General features: G+C 37.9%; 2 protein-coding genes across 2 annotated transcripts; both read left to right on the top strand.

Moving 5' to 3' along the window:
- Window positions 1–925: 925 nt before the first annotated feature.
- On the top strand, window positions 926–12,395 carry pde5aa (phosphodiesterase 5A, cGMP-specific, a). The gene is made up of 20 exons (XM_015005082.2): window positions 926–1,406; window positions 2,505–3,099; window positions 5,090–5,173; window positions 5,267–5,344; window positions 5,437–5,526; window positions 5,608–5,763; window positions 5,884–5,951; window positions 6,053–6,201; window positions 6,388–6,563; window positions 6,793–6,843; window positions 7,070–7,216; window positions 7,325–7,453; window positions 8,063–8,157; window positions 9,697–9,784; window positions 9,907–10,007; window positions 10,106–10,183; window positions 10,282–10,345; window positions 10,433–10,507; window positions 10,864–10,947; window positions 11,579–12,395. Exons 1-20 carry the CDS (start codon window positions 1,153–1,155, stop codon window positions 11,777–11,779), a joined length of 2,763 nt encoding a protein of 920 aa, XP_014860568.2. The 5' UTR covers window positions 926–1,152; the 3' UTR covers window positions 11,780–12,395.
- Window positions 12,396–13,173: 778 nt separating this feature from the next.
- Window positions 13,174–17,371, top strand: hpf1 (histone PARylation factor 1). The gene is made up of 8 exons (XM_015005087.2): window positions 13,174–13,284; window positions 14,534–14,717; window positions 15,455–15,641; window positions 15,772–15,870; window positions 15,989–16,142; window positions 16,509–16,596; window positions 16,685–16,857; window positions 17,049–17,371. Exons 1-8 carry the CDS (start codon window positions 13,246–13,248, stop codon window positions 17,181–17,183), a joined length of 1,059 nt encoding a protein of 352 aa, XP_014860573.2. The 5' UTR covers window positions 13,174–13,245; the 3' UTR covers window positions 17,184–17,371.
- Window positions 17,372–17,976: the final 605 nt, after the last annotated feature.

Genomic DNA, 17,976 nt, shown 5'->3' with positions numbered 1-17,976 from the left:
GGAGAAGCAGAGGAGGAGAAGAGAGAGAAAAGACGGAGGGATGGCGAGGTGGATGGAGGAGCGCTTGCTGCCGATGCTGTGGATGTGATCCTGTGCAGCATCCACCGATGTCATGGCAGCCTCCTCTTGGAGCAGCCTATCACAGCACAGCTGTCACCGGTGGATCCGCCCACTGCAGGTGGTGGGGAGCGCAGTTGGCCAGCAGGGGGAGCCGTTCACTGGTGAGTGCTTTATATGTAGCGTGTTGAGTAAGATGAGGATTATTATAAGGGTTTTTTTTTTATCATCATAGATTTGATTTACACAATTGGTCTATTCTGATTTTAAAGAGAATAAGAATTTACATTTGTTGGTTGGTTTTTAGGTCCCAAATGATTAAAGACAGCTGAAAGCTGAAAAAGATCACCCAGAAAGTTTGAAAAATGTATGTTAACCCTCCTGGGTCTGAAGGCACTTTTGTATTTAATTTAGTTTATTTTTCACACCATACTCCGGATGATTTTAGATGTATAATGCTTTCATTATAGGAGCTGGTTTCTGACAAGACAAGCATATCTTAATGGAGAATGAAACATTGTACAGGGAACACCAGACTCCTACAAAAAATAAATACATAAAAATATATACCTAGCTATACCTCAGCCTTATCTTAGTCTGTGACTGGTGTTTTAAATCGTGGTTTGATAAGTGTTGTTTTTTTTAGTACAAAGATCAGATTTTGTGCATGAGGACATGCTTAGCATGTGAAAATTGTACTTTCTTTTATGTTTTCAATCTAATTTTTGTAGTTGTTTTTATTGGTGATCATGATGTGCTGCAACAAATGTTATTTTGGGTCACAGCTTTGCATTTAGCTTTAGCTAGCAGAAGATTAAAAGCCTGTTCAGCGATTTCTGGCTAAAACAGAATGATACTTCCTATTGAAGCAAAGCATCAGCTCTAAATCAATTAATTTTTTTTCTGCGCTGAGGTTTAAATCAGCTCCAAGTATCTAAAACCTTTGGGGCCAGACCGGTTAAATTAAGGTCAGGGGATTACCTGCAGAGATCACCCTGTCCTGACACGTCATTAATCTTATCACCTAGCTTACCCGGTGTTTCCCATTTGTTTCTCTTTCATGTACGTGGGAGAAACTCTGAAGCGAAGGAGTCCATGGAGCCTGACAGCGGGGCTCCCGGTGCTTCTCTGCCGGCTTCGGAAGTCGCTGGTTCTGAAGGTTCTTTCCGCAGGACAGAAGCGATACAGTCTCTTTCCGTTCAAGGCGCAGGATGGCTCTCTTCCCCCCTGTGGAGCCCCCGCTCCAAAGCGAGAAAAGTGAGATTAGGAGGTGAAATATCAAACGACGGAGCGTGGCTGGATGACCACTCGGATTTTACCAGCGCGTACTTTACACGCAGAGCATCAGTGTAAGTTTCTCTGACGGCTGAGTGGAAATGTTAACTTTTAAAATATTAAATAAAATGTCCCTTAACATTCACACGCGCATACAAAAATATGGATTTTACTTTATTGTTGAAAGCTGAACGTTTTCTCAAAAGAAAAGGGTGCAAAATTCGGTTTTTCTTTAAAAACATTGGGTTTCTCACGGTTTTCCCAGCCAGTGTCTCTTCTGGCTCAGCTGGTCTTGAGCTCTTTCTACTGCTCCAAACGGACCCCCATTCCGCTACTAATGACTATAGAAAAGGTTTTGTATTTTTATCAGAAACAACAAAAACTGGGCATTTCTCTCCCTGTTATACTTTCAAACTTGGTAAGGGGTCTGTTAATATTAACACATTATAATACTGTGTTGGAGAGATTCAATGAGAAATTTAGCATAGTCGGAATTGTGAAAAAAAGGGAAATAATTATGACTGCAACTGTGAAAATGTTTAATTGCAAGTCAGCCATTTTGTTTTTTTGAGGTCAGGATTGATGTGAGGAATCAAAAAATATCCCTCTTGGTATTCAGACTTTAGGTGACTGTTTTGTTTTTTCAACCTTGAACATGTCCTTTTTTTTCTCAATACAAACAGAACAAAATGAAACTATATCATGCGATCAATACATAGTGCCAATAGGGAAAAAAATAGAAAAGGAAAGCTTTTGTGTGTTTATTTTGTGTTTATGACTCAAAGCACCAGAAAAATGCCATATTCTGTTGTAATACTATTTTTGAAATGTCTGTTCAGAAGGAATTTTTGGAAAACCCTACTTGTTATCAAAAGTAGATTTCCCCTACTTTTTTAACAAAGTAGGGGAAACCCTACATTGTTAGGGTTAATCAATTAATGATCAATTAATCAAATTGATTTTGATTGATTTGAATGATTTATTGATTCATTCATTCATTTCACTAACATGCCGTCAGCGTCATTGCAGCAGTGTTATCTTTTTCCCATTTCTTAAACTATGCTCGGCACAAGAGGCTCCAGCCTTCTGTGCAGCTCCTGAATCAGCCACTGTTCACTAGCAGCTGTGTCTCGGTTGTTTATCATTACTTTGTCTACTGTGTTCGATTTCAGGATCAGTGATCCTCAGGCAGATATGACACCAAGGTTTCTGAAGAGCATGGGAAACCTGGACATCATCTCCCACAAGGACAGATGTGACTGCCAAGTTTCTCATGACCTCCATGACCCGCTAATGATGGCTCCTCACCACAGAACGTCTGTTCCCGTTACTCCAATCCTCAGTGCTCCTGATAAGACGGATTGCTCCTTATGGCCTCCAGTTTCTCCCTGTCCTCCCATTTGTCTTTGTTCCAACAAGTTGCCCTTTGCTCCTTATATTCAGCCTACAGTTGATCTAAAGAGTGTGTCCTGTGGCCTCGGAGAAGGCTGCCCATGGATGATAGGGCTCCTGGGAGGAGGGCTGAGATGGATGGGATCTGTGGCAGAGCTCTGCCAGGGAGCTCTCAACCATGCTGAGGAGCTGCTGGCTGCTGAGGGTGGTGCCCTTTCCCTTGTGAGAAAGGCCTACAGTGGAGAAAGTGATTTAGAGGAAGTGATATCCTTGACAGCAAATGGGTGCAGCCAGACACATCAGAAAATACTGCAGGGTGTCATGGAGCTGGTTTTGGCCACAGGTTTGCCAATAAACCTGAGAGATGCTCAGAAGGTATTTTATTTTGCATAGTACCTTGCGAAGGTTTCTGAACCTCTAAACGTTTTCAGATTTGGTCATGTTGCACTATGAAAACATAACAGCTTACCACAAGGAAAACATGTGGAAGAAGCAGGTTTTTCAGATGAGACCAAAACATTTACTTTTTCAATTACTGTGTGGTGGAAAACTATCACTGACCGTAACCCTTAACACAACACCCCCTCTATGAAACATGGTGGTGGCAGAGTCATGCTTGGGATCTTTTTTTTCAGCAGGGATTTGGAAGCTGATTACTGGTAATGCAAAGATGGATGGAGCTGTTCCAGCAGGACAATGACCATAAGTATTTATCCGGAGCTACAATGGAATGAGATCAAAAATACTTTATTGATCCATGAATGTTAAAAATCCTATATATATATATATATATATATATATATATATATATATATATATATATATATATATATATATATATATATATATATAAGCATTTAATTTCCTTACACTCCCCAATTATATACCACTTTGTGTTGATCCATCACACAAAATCTTATTGAAGTTTGTGTTGTTATGTTTTCCATGTGACATAAAGTGGAATCTTCAAGTTAGGAGTGAAAGACTTAAAATCTGAATTCACCCTATTTATGAAGATCATAAAGAGTTAGCCTCATGTGTCCTCTGGTTTAGCGACATCTTTGACAACATGGTTGTCTCATGGCTAGTGGGAAGCAAGTCACAAAATCCCAGATGGAGTAGCTGCTTTTAATCCTTTTAGACTTAGTCTACTGATAAAGTGGTTTGCTAAGCTGAAGTAATTAGCAATTATGCTGTGCTTTCGGCGTGGCACCTTTTGGCTTTAACCGGGTTTATTCACCCAAGCATTCACTTAAAGTGGTGCCCAATAAATATGTGAACAAAATAGATGCTGTACTTTCCTTTTCTGTAAACCAAACACTATAAAAATTACTGGCAGACATTTGAAGTTCAGTGTAATAACTACACATGAAGAGGGTTTAGGAAACAAACGGAGAGTCTTGCTTTCTCCCAAAAACCTGCAGTGATGCAGTAAAATGCATGATTTACTTGATGACATTTGCACAGGCACTGACCTGCACCAGGAGCAAAGGTGGCAGAGGCCACTAAAAGGCTTACGGCCGATGCCCTCTCCAGCCCTCGTCTTTGCGGCCAATGTCATTAGGGATGAGAGTTATTTCCTGGTACAGTTAGAACACAGGTAATAATCAGTCAGGACGGATATGGAAAGGTATTCCAGCTATTCCAGTTATTGATCAATGATTTTCATATTTTTTGTTTTAGATAAAATATGAAAGGTAGGGTGTGCATTTGTATTAATTCCTTTTGAGTCAATATTTGTTTGCGCTTACTTTTACCAAAATAGCTCAATCTCAGCCAGATGAGATGGAGTATATCCATTTTTAAGCTTTGCCAAATGTTTTCAATTATATTTAGGTTTGCACTTTGACACTGTTCTATTCTAGAGGAAGAATATGGTTTAATCTAAACCATTTTACCGTAGCTTCTGGCTGTGTGTTCAAGGCATACAGCCAGAAGCTTGTAACATCTTAAGTGTTCTGCAGCCTGTAACTGGTTTACTTCAGGGTTTGCCCAGTATTTACCACTCCCCATTGACTATGTACAGCTTCTCTATATAGAGCTGTACAGAGAAGTTGTACAACCCCCTAAAGCATGATTCTTTGTGTTTGCCTCCCAGATAAAATTCAAGTTAAATCCCTCAAGGCTTCTGGTTGTTAAGTGTTCAAAGTGAACAAATCGTTTAGCAAGGCTCAATGTGCCTGCATACTGTCAAAATGTTTCTGCATGGAGGTTGGTTAATAAGTAATATATTCTGTTGCCAAATTACACAAAAATCTAGCACATGCAGTTTTTCTGTACATGTCTTACATGCACATGTTTTTAAAATAAGTGAGACCCTCGGAAATAATACTGTAAGACTTGTTTTATTTGTTTACTTCTGCAGGATCCCAGGTTCAAAGTAGACAGTAAACAGTGCTTAAAGATTAGGACGGTTTTGAGTGTTCCTATCAAGAACCACAGGCGAGAGGTAACATTCATCACAGTTCTATTTGTGTATTGATTTTGCACCTGAAGTTCTATCAATACTGCATAACAATGAGTTATGTGATTTGTTTTTTAGGTGTTGGGTGTGGTGGTAATGATCAACAAAAGAAAAGCCTGTGATTGCCATCCTGCTTTTACCTTCATGGATGAAAAGGTGAGAAATGGAACCAGTGGATGAGAGTCTTTGTTAGAATATGTATCAATTCCTGCCTGGGAAAAACTGTGTGTTAAATTTTTATTACTCAGGTACTGTCCAATCATATGGATGTATTGGGGATGGTTCTGGAAAACATCCAGCTGTATGAGAGTTCAAGACAAGAGGCTAAGCGCAGCCAGGTAGCAACATGCCATCTATTGTGTGTCCACGTAATAAACCCCTCAATGTTCATGCATACTGTATATCTGTGTGTCTCTTAGGCTCTGATAGAAATGGCACAGGTGTTATCAAGGGAGCATCATTCTTTTGAGGTTCTGTTGAGCAAGATGGCCGCCACAATCATGCCTTTCACGCATGCTCAATACTGCACTATCTTCATCCCCAGTGACCAAACCTCAGTCACAAAGGATGATCAGGTTGATCTTCTAATTAACATCATATTTTGCATTTTATTAGTGGTTTTGAGTTCCACATGTCAGGTTTGTATTATATCATACAACATTGTATTTTCTGCTGCTTTCTGGCTTTTACCATAGATCATATTCTCATGTGTGATACACTTGGAGTGTGAAGAGCTTGGATCAACTTGCCAGATCTACAGAAGGTATGTCCTACAGACAATGAGACCTGTTGACAATTTAACATCTTTCATTTTTAGATTTTCTGTTTAAAAAAAAAAAACCATGTGTCTATATTACTTTTTAGGGAGCATGACATCAGTGCTATAGATCTGTCACATGCTTGTGAAACAGTGAGGGCTACAAAAACTGTTAACATGGCAAAGAGCGCTGTTGAATCAGAGAGGAGTATCGTCTGCTGCCCTGTGAGAAATGAAAGGTCAGAAAACGTTATTGGTAAGTTTCTTGATTTTATATATTTATCACTTACTTTTATTTAAAAATGATTATGGAGGGACGATCAAAGTTTGAAGTATAGTTTGATCAAAAAATGAACAAAAAACAATATGTCTTTATTTCTGCTAAAGACTGAACACTATTAAACATCCTGAGTTGCTCAGTGTATGTTTTTCTGTCATTTAGCTGTGTGCCAGCTCATGAACAAACGGACCAGAGACTCAGATGAACTGGAACCCTTTAATCGATACGATGAGCGACTCTTGGAGGATCTGGCTGTGTACTGTGGCCTGGCCTTGCAGTATGCTCAAGCTGTCCAGATCACTGAAGTGAGAAGGGCCAGCATAGAGGTTACAGAAGAGGTAGGACGGTTATCCCTAACTCTTTTCCCTGGAGAGTACAGTAAATGTGCTCAGATTAATTCATAAATTTGCCATACACGGGTGTAGTTTTTGGCATTGTTGCCTCTTTTCATGATGTGAAATATGAGTTTAAAAATGTTTTTAATTGTGGTTCTGAGTATTAGAAGAGCATGTTTCTTACATTGTTTGCAAATGTTTAAATTTACTTATATGAATGTTAATCTTGCAGATTCTTGCCTACCACCTCACTGCAGCACAAGAGGACATTAAGGCACTGCAGGTGATTTCTCTTTTTTGTTTGTTTGTTTGTTTGTTTGTTTGTTTGTTTGTTCCTTTCTTTCAAAGTATAATCTACATGTTGACTGATGATATTTACAACAAACAAAAAAACCTACACCTAACAAAAACACTCCCCTCTGGCTATTAAGCAATGTTTTTTGATTACAAAAATAAAATGCACATTTGTTTGTTTATGTGTGGTGGTGATGATGGTGTTGGTTTTGCAGGAGACCACAATTCCATCAGCAGAATCACTGAATATTTTGGACTTCCATTTCTCTGATTTTGGCCTACCAGAAGACGCCACCACTCAGGCCACAGTTCGAATGTTTCTGGACCTGAATTTAGTGCAGGACTTCAACATTGATTACAAGGCATCTGATCTGCTTTGTTTCTATTAAAGCAAGCTTAGTTTGTAAAGCAGATTTCCTTCTCTCTACGCCATAATACCAATCTGTCAGTCACCTTTCTTTCCTGTACAGAGCCTTTGTCAATGGGTCCTCACTGTGAGACGTGGCTACAGGAGCCACATTCCTTATCACAACTGGAGCCATGCACTGAGCACTGCTCAAAGTATGTTTGCTATGCTCATGGCAACAGATCAGCTACAGGTGAGTGAATGTATGAGTCACACCTGTAGACTAATAAATATGGAGGGTATTTTTATATGTACAATAGTGTGTGTACACATGGAGTTAAAAGATGATTTATTCATTTGAATGACAGTCACTGTATCCACAGTCAGTCTTTTGACTAATTGTAAACTTTGACTGTCAGAGTTTACCATCAGGAGAATAATAGCCGTTTTGAACATAAATCTGAGTGAATATCAGATGCGGCTTTGTCTGATTTTTTTTTTTTCTTCTACTTTATTCTTTATTTCTATTGTTTGAAGAGCATCTAAATATTAACATTTTTGGATCATTTCTTCAATAAACAAAGATTTCATGCAGTTATTATTGATTTGCAATAATAAGCAGATATAGACAGCTGGAAATGGAAGGGAGTTTCTGGGGGGTATGGGGAGGTAAGTCTGATGTAAATAAAATAAATAAAATGTATGTTTTTGCTCATCTGATTTGATCAAAATGTATACAGACTATACACAGAGATTGGCTCAAACATGAAAAAGAAAATATTTTCTCATACATGGGACAAGAAAAATGAAGCTGATTATATTCAATTATTTTGGTCTTCCTTTTAATGTCTTTGTGTCTCAGAAAATTTTTTCTCGGCTGGAGATCTTAGCTTTGATGATAGCCACCCTGAACCACGACATTGACCACAGAGGAGTTAGCAACTCCTACATAGAAAGGTGAACTTTTTTTTCATTCAACTCAATTTATTTTTCAAATAAGCAGTGATATGTCATAAATACTAATACTTCTTAAACACTTTCACATTTTGTTTGTTATATTATTTCTACAAAACTGGATATATTTTACTGGAATTTGATGTGATGATGACCAACACAAATTAGAGCAAAATTGTGGAAGAGAAGTGATTGCAAGTTTCCCTATTTAAAAAATCTACATAAATCTATATATTCTAAATCCTAAATGCAAATCTGAAAACAGTGGTGAGCATTTGCATTGATCACCATGTTCCCTGATAGCCATAAATAAGATATTGTGCAGCCAATGAAGTTTGTTCGAGGACATTAGTGAGAAGCATCGTGGAGACCAAGGAACACAAAGGACAACTCAGAGAGAAAGTTGTTAGAAGCTTAGAAACATTGTCCAAAGTTCAACCTTCTATGGACGACTGTTCAGTCCTTCATCTAAACCCAAGACATGGAAGATAGTCTACAAAACAACTGTCAACATGCCCTGGTCTGGCTGCTTAGGCCAGAGGTTTTGCAATCTGGTACATGTTCACTTTGTGTCAAACTCCATGATTCTAAAATAAGTCAAAGAAAAACTCCAAAATTTTGTCATGAGACCAAGTACAGTGCACTAATGCTTGCTGTTAATGATATGCAATTGTATGAAATCCAGAGAATGTAGCCAAAGACCAGTATTTCTGGAATTACGTTCTCTGTCTTATTGGACGCCAGACTAAACTAAAATCAGCATGCCACAACAAGAACTGCATACCAACAGTGAAGAAGACGCCACCATAGACGTGGTGGTGTCATGATATGGGAATGCTTTGCTGCAGCAGGACTCGGTCAGCTCAACATAATGGAAATCTACCACATATCAGATGGCGCTTAAGATAAATGAAAGATCTGTAGAAAAATTAAAGGCGTGACTGAACCTGGTCATGCAACATGACAATGACAGAAAACATACCTGAACATGTATAAAAGGCTGGCTCGAAATTATAAAATGGAAATTTATGGTCTAAGATGAACTCCAGGTCTTGATTTCATTGAGGTGTTGGGAGATGGAAAACAGACACGTAGTTATAGTTGCTATAACTACGTGTATAGCAACATGCAAGAAACTTCTCAAACATCTCTCAGCTGGAAGTGAGGAATAGAATAAGCTGACCTCAGACCAATGTCAAACACTTGTTGACGCCTATAAGAAGCATCTCACTTAAGTTTTTTTAATTAAAGTGGTAAAACTAGCAATTAGGGAGATGGGCATCCTAGTTTGTTTTTTTTCTCAGCCTCAGCTAAGAAATGCATTTCTGAGAAAACTTGTTGGACCCTGCAAAAGATTTAAGACCGGTCCAGAGGATCTCACCTTCCATCAATACTGAATTGCCAAAACAATGTGTATCCTTTCTCTTCACTTCACCATTATGCACTACTTTTTGTTGGTCTATCACATGACAAAATGTGAAAACATTTAAAGAGTCTGGGTAATTTTGCAAAGCATTTTACGCTGTGTTTTCTGTCTTGTAGGTCTCAGCAGCCTTTAGCTCAGTTGTACGGTCACTCCTCTTCAGAGAACCACCACTACAACTTGTGCATCTTCATTCTGAATAACACCGTAAAATCTGATCTCCTTGTTTTTTTTAAAATTATTATTATTATTATTTCTTCAACTCTTTTAGTTGTCTCTTTTTAAATTATTTGTCTTCCTCTCTTAGTCTCTCTCTGATTCTCTTCTAGGGGAGCCAGATCCTCAGCAACCTATCAGATGAGGACCATAGAGCTGTACTGCACATGATCAAAAGGGCAATCCTTGCTACTAATCTTAACATCTACATGCAGTATGTTTGGAAAAAAGTTGTCTAAGTAGGAAGAGGTCTGGCACTTACATGACAATAATTCTAACCCCTCATAAATTTGTTTACTGTGCTGTTTGTAGAAGAAGAGGAGAATTTTTTTCTCTTGCTGAGAAAAGCAGGGTGAACTGGAGGAGTGAGAAACAAAGAGATTTGCTGAGGTGAGAGTGAAGATAATTCATTTGAGAGTCATTTATAACTACGTGTATAGCAACAGAGAGTGAAGAGTTGTCTTTTATGTTATTAATTTACCTGACAGATCAATGCTGATGACAGCTAGTGATCTATCTGCCATCACAAAGCCTTGGCCCGAGCAAAAAAGGGTAGGTCTCAGAAAATTCTGATTACATAAACAAACACAGTCTTTTTGATTTACTACTTGCTCTAACCTTCATTTCTTCTCCTTTCAGATTGCCAACCTTGTTGCCATGGAGTTCTTTGCTCAAGGGGACAAAGAGAGAGAGGAATTTAAAACCAAACCTATTGTAAGTTGCACTTCATCAGGAGTTTATGGTACAGTAACAGTGTAATACAGATGTTGCTAACAAAACTTCACAAATTTTTTGCATTGTTTAGTGGTACAATCTATTAAACAGTTATTTATGTGATAGTATAGTAAACTGACAACATGGTGACTGCACTTTGGACAAAACTGAGTTAAAAGGATTTTTATTGTTGAATTTTGATTTTGTTTTTCTGATGGAATATGAATGTATTCATTTAGAATACATCCATAATCTCTGAGAATATGGATGTATTCTAAATGAATAAATCAATATTATGTATGGATTATAAATGAATACATCCATATTAGAAGCTGGTTTAACTTCTTCCTCATCAGGATGTAATGGACAGAGAAAACAGCACCCGTCTGCCATACATGCAGGTTGAATACATCGATGAGATCTGCTTCCCTCTGTACAAGGTTTGAGCTTTGCTCAAGTTTTCATAGCTTTTAAACATTTTTTTTTAGTTTGGGTCAAATTGTAACTACAAATTTCTATTGATTTTATTAGAAGTTAATGTAATAGATCAAATAGATCAAGTAGCAAATTTAATGAAATTGTAGCTCTGGGTGTGTGTTTTTTAGTTGTTTGGATGGAAGGGAAACCTCTGGCCTAGTCTGAAGTTTTATGCAGCCTCTGATGGATTTCCCCCAAGAATATACTGTATCTAGCTCCATCCATCTTCCCGTCAGCCTTCCTGCCTTTATCTGCTAAAGCATCCCCGCAGCATGCTGCTGCCACAGTAATGTCTTACACTGGGGACTGAATCTTTAGGGGACGTGTAGCGTTAGCTTCCCTTTACATAAAACATTTTGCATGCCAGTCACAAAGTTTGAGCTAATTGGTTTGTAAAACATTGTCGGTCTATCGCATAAAATTCCGATAAAGATTATGGTTGCATCATGACAAAATGTAGAATAGTTCAATAAGTATGAAAACTTTTGCGAGGAACTATATTTAAATAACATCTTCTACGCTCTTGTTACTTCACTCTAATTGAATCTTTACTTACCCATCCATCCTCTCTCTTTCTCTCTGTGTTCAACTCAGGCTGTGTCAAAATTATTCGACAGCTGCTCTCCATTGGTGAATGCTTGTAAGAAGAACAGAAAAAACTGGTTGCATCTTGCTGAAGGCACACGGGAAGAAAAGCTTGAAGACAACTGCAGTTTATACTTTGAAACTGAAAGAATTGAAGAGGAAGAGACAGAAAGAGGAGCTGAACAATTGGCAAAAGAACAAAACACATGATATTTTGAAGCATTTTTGGGCACCTCAGAACTGAAAATGAATCTGGAACCCATTGCCAGTAGGCTTATTTTTATTCCTCTACCTACACCTGAATTTTGAGCTACAGGAATCTATAAACTTGTTTTTGTTTGCACTAGCTTTTTTTGTTTAGTCAGTTGGGATTACAAAACCTATCTATACGCCTAATGCCAGAATGAGGGGAAGAATTTTTTTATTTACAAGTTTGTATGTGCTTTGATACACTTTAAATTTGTGAAAGCCCAGATGACAATTACTGTGACAAAGTTAATTCACAACATTTGAGGTAATTGGGGGGAATGCTTCTGGGTGTATTTTAATTTCCTTGTGTGAAATTATGTAGAAATAAGAAATCGGGCAAGATATGAACAGAATTGAAGACTTGTTCAAACTTTGGTACAATTTCCATTGGCTCAAGCTGTCACATTATTGTGGTCAAACAACTTTATGTAAGGATAAACACCATACGAATTTGCAGCCACCATACTGTTTTGGAGTGAGACAGTTTCTTTGTCCCAGACACAAATGTGTTTTGGTGTGAAATGTTCAAATCAATCCCAGAATAAAAGCAGAAGACATTGTAGAGATGCAAACGGAAGCTGGTGAGAGAGTGTCATTAATCAGTTTGCAAAGCGTTATCTACAAACATAGCAAACTCTTCAAAACATAAGGATGTCGAGAAAAAAAGCTACCAATGTTTTGTCTCCTATTTTAGAAAGTGAAATTCTAATTTGTGGTCACTTTTATAATTTTTATAATTAGAATTTGAGTTTTACATAACATTAATTTCAACAAAGCATTTTAATGTATATATGTTAGGTATTGGTGATATTATAATCATAGGGAAGACTGCTAACTTTATAGATGTCTAGAAGACAGTCATTGACACCCTCCACAATGAGGGTAAATTACGAAAGATCTTTGCTATTTTGTACCAAAGCGTATTCACAAAAAATTTAACAGAAGGAAAAGGTGTGATAGAAGACATTGCACTAGCAATGGGGAGAGTTGCAGCCTTGAGAGGATTATCAAACAAAATCTATTTAACAATTTGTAGTAGCTTCACAAAGACGGCACTGAGGCTGGAGTCAGTGCATCAAGTTACTACACAAACAAATCCCGGACAAAAAAATATTGGACTTTTTAGAGATATTCTACATTTAATTATTTTTTATTTTAGTAGATGTGCTTATTGGTATAAATGTATACATATATGTACAATTATTATAAATATATAAAATTATATATAAAATTATAAAAAATTTTCTTGAATTCGCTCACTGCTGCGGCGGCGTTATTGCAATCCTCCATCCCAGTGCAATATTTTATAAGGAAAAAGGACCTCCCCGATCCAATCTGTTGGGGGCGCTACGTTTACCTAACTTAGGTTGCTGCTGCTTCAGTAAATCTGCAGAAGAAGACGACGACAGAGAGACAAGAGGAAGAAAATGACAGGGCGCGCAAAAAGAAAAACCAAACCAAATCAGGTAATTTTAACCTCATTTTACCACATTTGACTCCCATCTTAACTATCCATTTAGAAGATGGACTTACGAGGTTAAGACACGTATTGGTTATGAATACAAAAATACTGAAACTGCATCTATTATTAAGCGCAAATGGCAGAAGTGTGTGATGCGCTGAGTGAGCATCAGCGGTGGGAGCCAACATGGCAGCAGCTTCCCTGCTCAGTGCTGCTGCAGCACTGGTCATGTCATTTTAATGGTGCTTCACACACTGTTCCACATTTGTTCGTGTTGATAATTACTAGATAGCCTCCCTTTTTAACTAGCAAATCTCGTCAGTTAGCCTGTTGGATTGCGGTAGGGGGATGTTTCCATGGTTAATGTTATTTATCAAAGACTACAAATGGTCTGTTACGAGCTAAAACTTTTACATAATTGAATTAATACGTGTTCATAGGCTTCCCTCAACTCTTCCTAAGAAGTTCACATATCGGGTATATCACAGTTTACTACTCTGAGCACAGAGAGGCTACAGAGTTAAAACTGTAGTGTCTGGTATTTTGTTAGATTTCTTTGTGTGTGAACGACGAACCAAAGTGGCAAGTAATAATAAAGTGGAAGGAAATAATGAGTGGTTTTACGAATAGAACACGTTCGTGTTGATACTTATTAAAATCCGGTGAGTCCCGCTGTCTTTGAACGTCACCTAATTAGTAAGCAGAGTCCACCTGTATGTAATTCAGGCTGATTATTAGAATGGCCTTTGACGGCTGGAGGTAGAGAAATGATGCAGACCAACCAGGTGTTTACTCCTAACACAGTGCAGATGACAGAATGTGCAAAATAACCCCTGTTCAGTAGGTTATGTGTGGGCTCGCAGAGGCTCACAATGAAAAGGACCGCCAGCCTTCTATAGTCCACTACACTCTAAACATTCACAAATGACAAAAAACAATCTAATTGGTAAATATTTTTCCAATTTTGGAAAAAATACCGATATTAAGAAAAACTGATTTCAGATTCTTCAAATGCACACCTCCATTTTCTTTGTTTTGTAAAAGGAGAGAGTCATCAAGCTTTTTTCAACAACTTTCCAATTTTGTCCTACTGTATGCTGATCTGTTGCCTAAAAACCCTCCAAAGTTCATTGGATGCTGTGGTTGAAGTGTGAAAAAGTTTTCGAAAGTTCTGGACGCCATACAGTAACAAAACACATCCAACTAATTTAACTGAACGTATGTCATTGTGGATTTCTCTGCTTCTTCATTAGGAGTCGTGCTCAGCCAATGGACAGGTGAAGAAAGCCCGAGCTGATGAACCTAAAGCTATGCTTTCATCAAGAGTCGGTGCAGAGCAACGTGATGAGTTGGCTCAGCTGTATGGTTTTCACATGCCAGAGGATCTCTACCACTTCTGGGACTTCTGCAAGGAGCTCAGTCCTGACAACCCCTGTGGTATATGCAGTGATTAAATGCAATAGTTTATACTTGTGCTAAACCATTGCTTTGCTTCTCCGTTGTCTCTGAATGTTGTCAGAGACGTTGTTGTTCTCTCCAGGGTTTTTGGAACTAATAGTACTGCTGTACTATCGTAGCTATCACTATTTTATGTTGACTTAGACCACTCAAGGCCCACGGGCTAAATCTGGCCCGCCATAGCTTTTTATGTGGCTGTCTTGATTCTAGACTAAACATTAAATGTGCTTAAATATCATGTTATTAATCAAATCAATGCAGTTTTTATCTGTTTAATGCCAAATTACATCATTCAGTTCTTCCAGTTTCTTGAGAATTATTGTTGAAATTCACACAAAATCAACAAATTGCCACAACTGACCCTTTAAGAGCATTCATGATATTAATTTGGCCCAAAACAAAAATGGGTTTGACACTCCTGACTTGGACTACGTAGAAGCAAAATAATTTTAAAGACCCCTGTTCAGCCCATATTTTCAATCCATGAACTAGATCTGATCTTTACTCCTCGCAATCAGCTGAAAGGCTCAACAAACAATTGAAACCGTAACAAAGATCTGAAAAGAGGCTAATTCCTGAGCATATTTTTTTGAGGGGGGGAGGAAATCAGTATGATGTTGTATGCAAGTCTAAATTTAAAAATGTCAGAACTAGAAATTATTTTAGCTTCTCTGTCTGTGATCTTACGCTGATTGTCTCAACACACTTTCGATTAGGTGCCGTGAAAGACACGCTGGGTCTGCAGCTGGTCGGCCCTTTCGACATTCTGGCAGGAGCTAACAGAAACCCCAAGAATCCTCAGCCCAACTTTCATCTTCATTGGAGATATTTTTATGACCCGCCAGAGTTTCAGACAATTCTCAAAGGGAGTGAGGATTCCCAGCATCACATGGGATACTACAGGTATCATAATACATGCATATATACATAATAAAGTCTTGTAGCTTTGCAGAGATTAATATGTTGGCTAAAGTTAGACCTATGAGCAGAATAAGTTGTAGTTATTTTAATTGTTCAACTGTCAAAACATCAGAGATAGCCCAGACACTCTGCCTTCGTTTGTTGGGGAAAATCATGCCAAGAAGGGCTGCAACATAACACAAATGGGAGATAACATCTTTGCAGCTGTTTAGTAAGTAAACCACATTATTCTCCATATAATCAGCTGTGGAAAAAAATGTGATTTCATACCGTTTCTTTTTCATATTTAATTCTGTCTTTGAAATACTTTTCTTGCATCTCTTCTTTAGCCTGCATTTGCTGAGGAAGAAGAAAGAGAGAAATAGTAAAAGAGCAGAAGAAGAGGCTTTGGAAAGCCTGGAGTCAAAGCTGAGAGACCAGGCTGAGACGTTAGGCTTTTCTTTAGAGCAGAAGACCAAAAGCATGAAGCAGCGGGACAAAAAGGTGATTCTCAAACCAGGTTCCTTCATAGTCTTAAAAAGTATGGAAGACTATTTTTTCCAAACTTTTTTCCTTATATTGTCTAAGTACTGCATCCATCAACCTTTTCTTATCCATTCCTTCCCTTTTCATCCCTTCTTTTTCCTTTGGCTCATTACTCCAAACTTTCCTAACCTTACCTGTGCTTCTTTTCACTTATTAATTTGTTTGTCATTTTCCTTCATTCAGAGTTCTTGTAAGGAAATAAGTATCACAACAATAAATGATAGTTATTCCCAATCTTCAAAAGCAATATGTGTACAGCCTTCACATAGCTTGCTTTAAAATAGAGCTCAGATATTAATCTCCTCCTTCTCTGTAACACTGCAGGTTGTTACCAAGACCTTCCATGGTGCTGGAATTGTTGTGCCTGTGGACAAGAATGATGTAGGATACAGAGAACTACCAGAAACAGATGGTGACCTTTTTTAAACAAAATGTTTTTCTTTGATATATTCTTTTTATGTGAACTTTTAAATGTATTTCTTTACACATCTTTCTACTAGCTGGTCTCAAGAAGATCTGTAAAGCCATTGCAGAAGCTCGGAATGATGAGGAACGTGTCAAAGCCTTTGGACCGATCCAGGAGATGATGACATTTGTTCAGTTTGCTAATGACGAATGCGACTATGGAATGGGCTACGAACTTGGAATTGACCTTTTTTGTTATGGATCGCATGTGAGTTGAAGAACAGCAACCCCATTACAACCTTGGAGTAATAATTCACTTACAGTTTAGATAATTGTTAACCTCATGTAGCATTATAGGAAAAATAAATGTCTCTGACACAAGATAATACTTGAATTCCACTAAGTCTTTACACCTGGAGTGCAAACAATTGTTAATCTTGTTCATCTTTTTTCCTCCAGTACTTTCATAAGGTTGTCAAGCAACTTCTACCAATGGCCTACAGCTTGCTGAAAAGGAATTTGTTTGGGGAAATTTTGGAGAGCCATCTGAGCAGTCGCAGCCATGACAACTTGGACCAACTCTCTGCACAATAAAATAAGACTCAGCAGTCCATTAGAAGTTCTCATTCTGGTTCTTATAAGCTTTCCTGCCATGTATATTTGATTACTGGTGTTTGTCATGGTTAATGCTTTTTAGTGATTCTCTTGCTGCTGTTGTTTATGGAATCATTTCAGTGATATATTGTTAAATTTACATGTGTAATAAAGTCTTTATATTTTTAGATGTCTCTTGGTGCTCGCTTGGTGAATACTTCATCTAATTGGTCTATGTTGGGTAGGGAAATTTTATTTTAATACATTGTAATAGAAACGGAAGACAGTGTTGTCAGTGGCTACAGCTAAAATGAGCGTCATGATATCTGCCATAAAATTACTGACTGCAGATGCCATAGTGTCCCATAATCTCAACAGATCTCCCTGTTCTTTACAGCAATCAGTATTATGTTAATGGGTTTACTTTTTGCTTTGATGCACAGACTGTCAAAATTTTAAACTTTATTTCAAACAGCAATAATAAACTTGACCCATAAAAGAACAAATGTGCGGCTGATTTTACTGTAGTGATTTTGAATTCAAGTAAGTTTGTTCCCAATCTATGCATGAAAACATACCTTTTCCCACCAAAAGTGGCAGTTGAGTTTTCATGCATTTATTGGGCTAGAAAAAAAAAATCACATTTTGTAGAACGCAACCAATCACTGGTACATCAATACATTTTTATGCTTTGAAATGTTCTGTTCAAAAAGAAATATTTAAAAGTTGAAGTTCCAAGTGGAAAAATCGAGGGTTCCTCATGTAGCCCAACTTCACAATCCACCATGATTGA

Source organism: Poecilia mexicana, unplaced genomic scaffold (assembly GCF_051168715.1).
Source record: "Poecilia mexicana isolate PSO_F unplaced genomic scaffold, ASM5116871v1 scaffold_1, whole genome shotgun sequence".
Taxonomy (NCBI): Eukaryota; Metazoa; Chordata; class Actinopteri; order Cyprinodontiformes; family Poeciliidae; genus Poecilia; species Poecilia mexicana.
This window is presented reverse-complemented; position numbering and strand designations above follow the sequence as displayed.

Bases quoted from the DNA above. Each gene is read 5' to 3' on its own strand.
- pde5aa (XM_015005082.2), top strand. From the start codon at position 1,153: ATGGAGCCTGACAGCGGGGCTCCCGGTGCTTCTCTGCCGGCTTCGGAA. The intron at 5,527-5,607 runs GTAGCAACATGC...TGTGTCTCTTAG, and splicing joins AAGAGGCTAAGCGCAGCCAG to GCTCTGATAGAAATGGCACA. The intron at 6,844-7,069 runs GTGATTTCTCTT...TTGGTTTTGCAG, and splicing joins AGGACATTAAGGCACTGCAG to GAGACCACAATTCCATCAGC.
- hpf1 (XM_015005087.2), top strand. From the start codon at position 13,246: ATGACAGGGCGCGCAAAAAGAAAAACCAAACCAAATCAG. The intron at 13,285-14,533 runs GTAATTTTAACC...CTTCTTCATTAG, and splicing joins GAAAAACCAAACCAAATCAG to GAGTCGTGCTCAGCCAATGG. The intron at 16,858-17,048 runs GTGAGTTGAAGA...TTTTTCCTCCAG, and splicing joins TTTTTTGTTATGGATCGCAT to TACTTTCATAAGGTTGTCAA.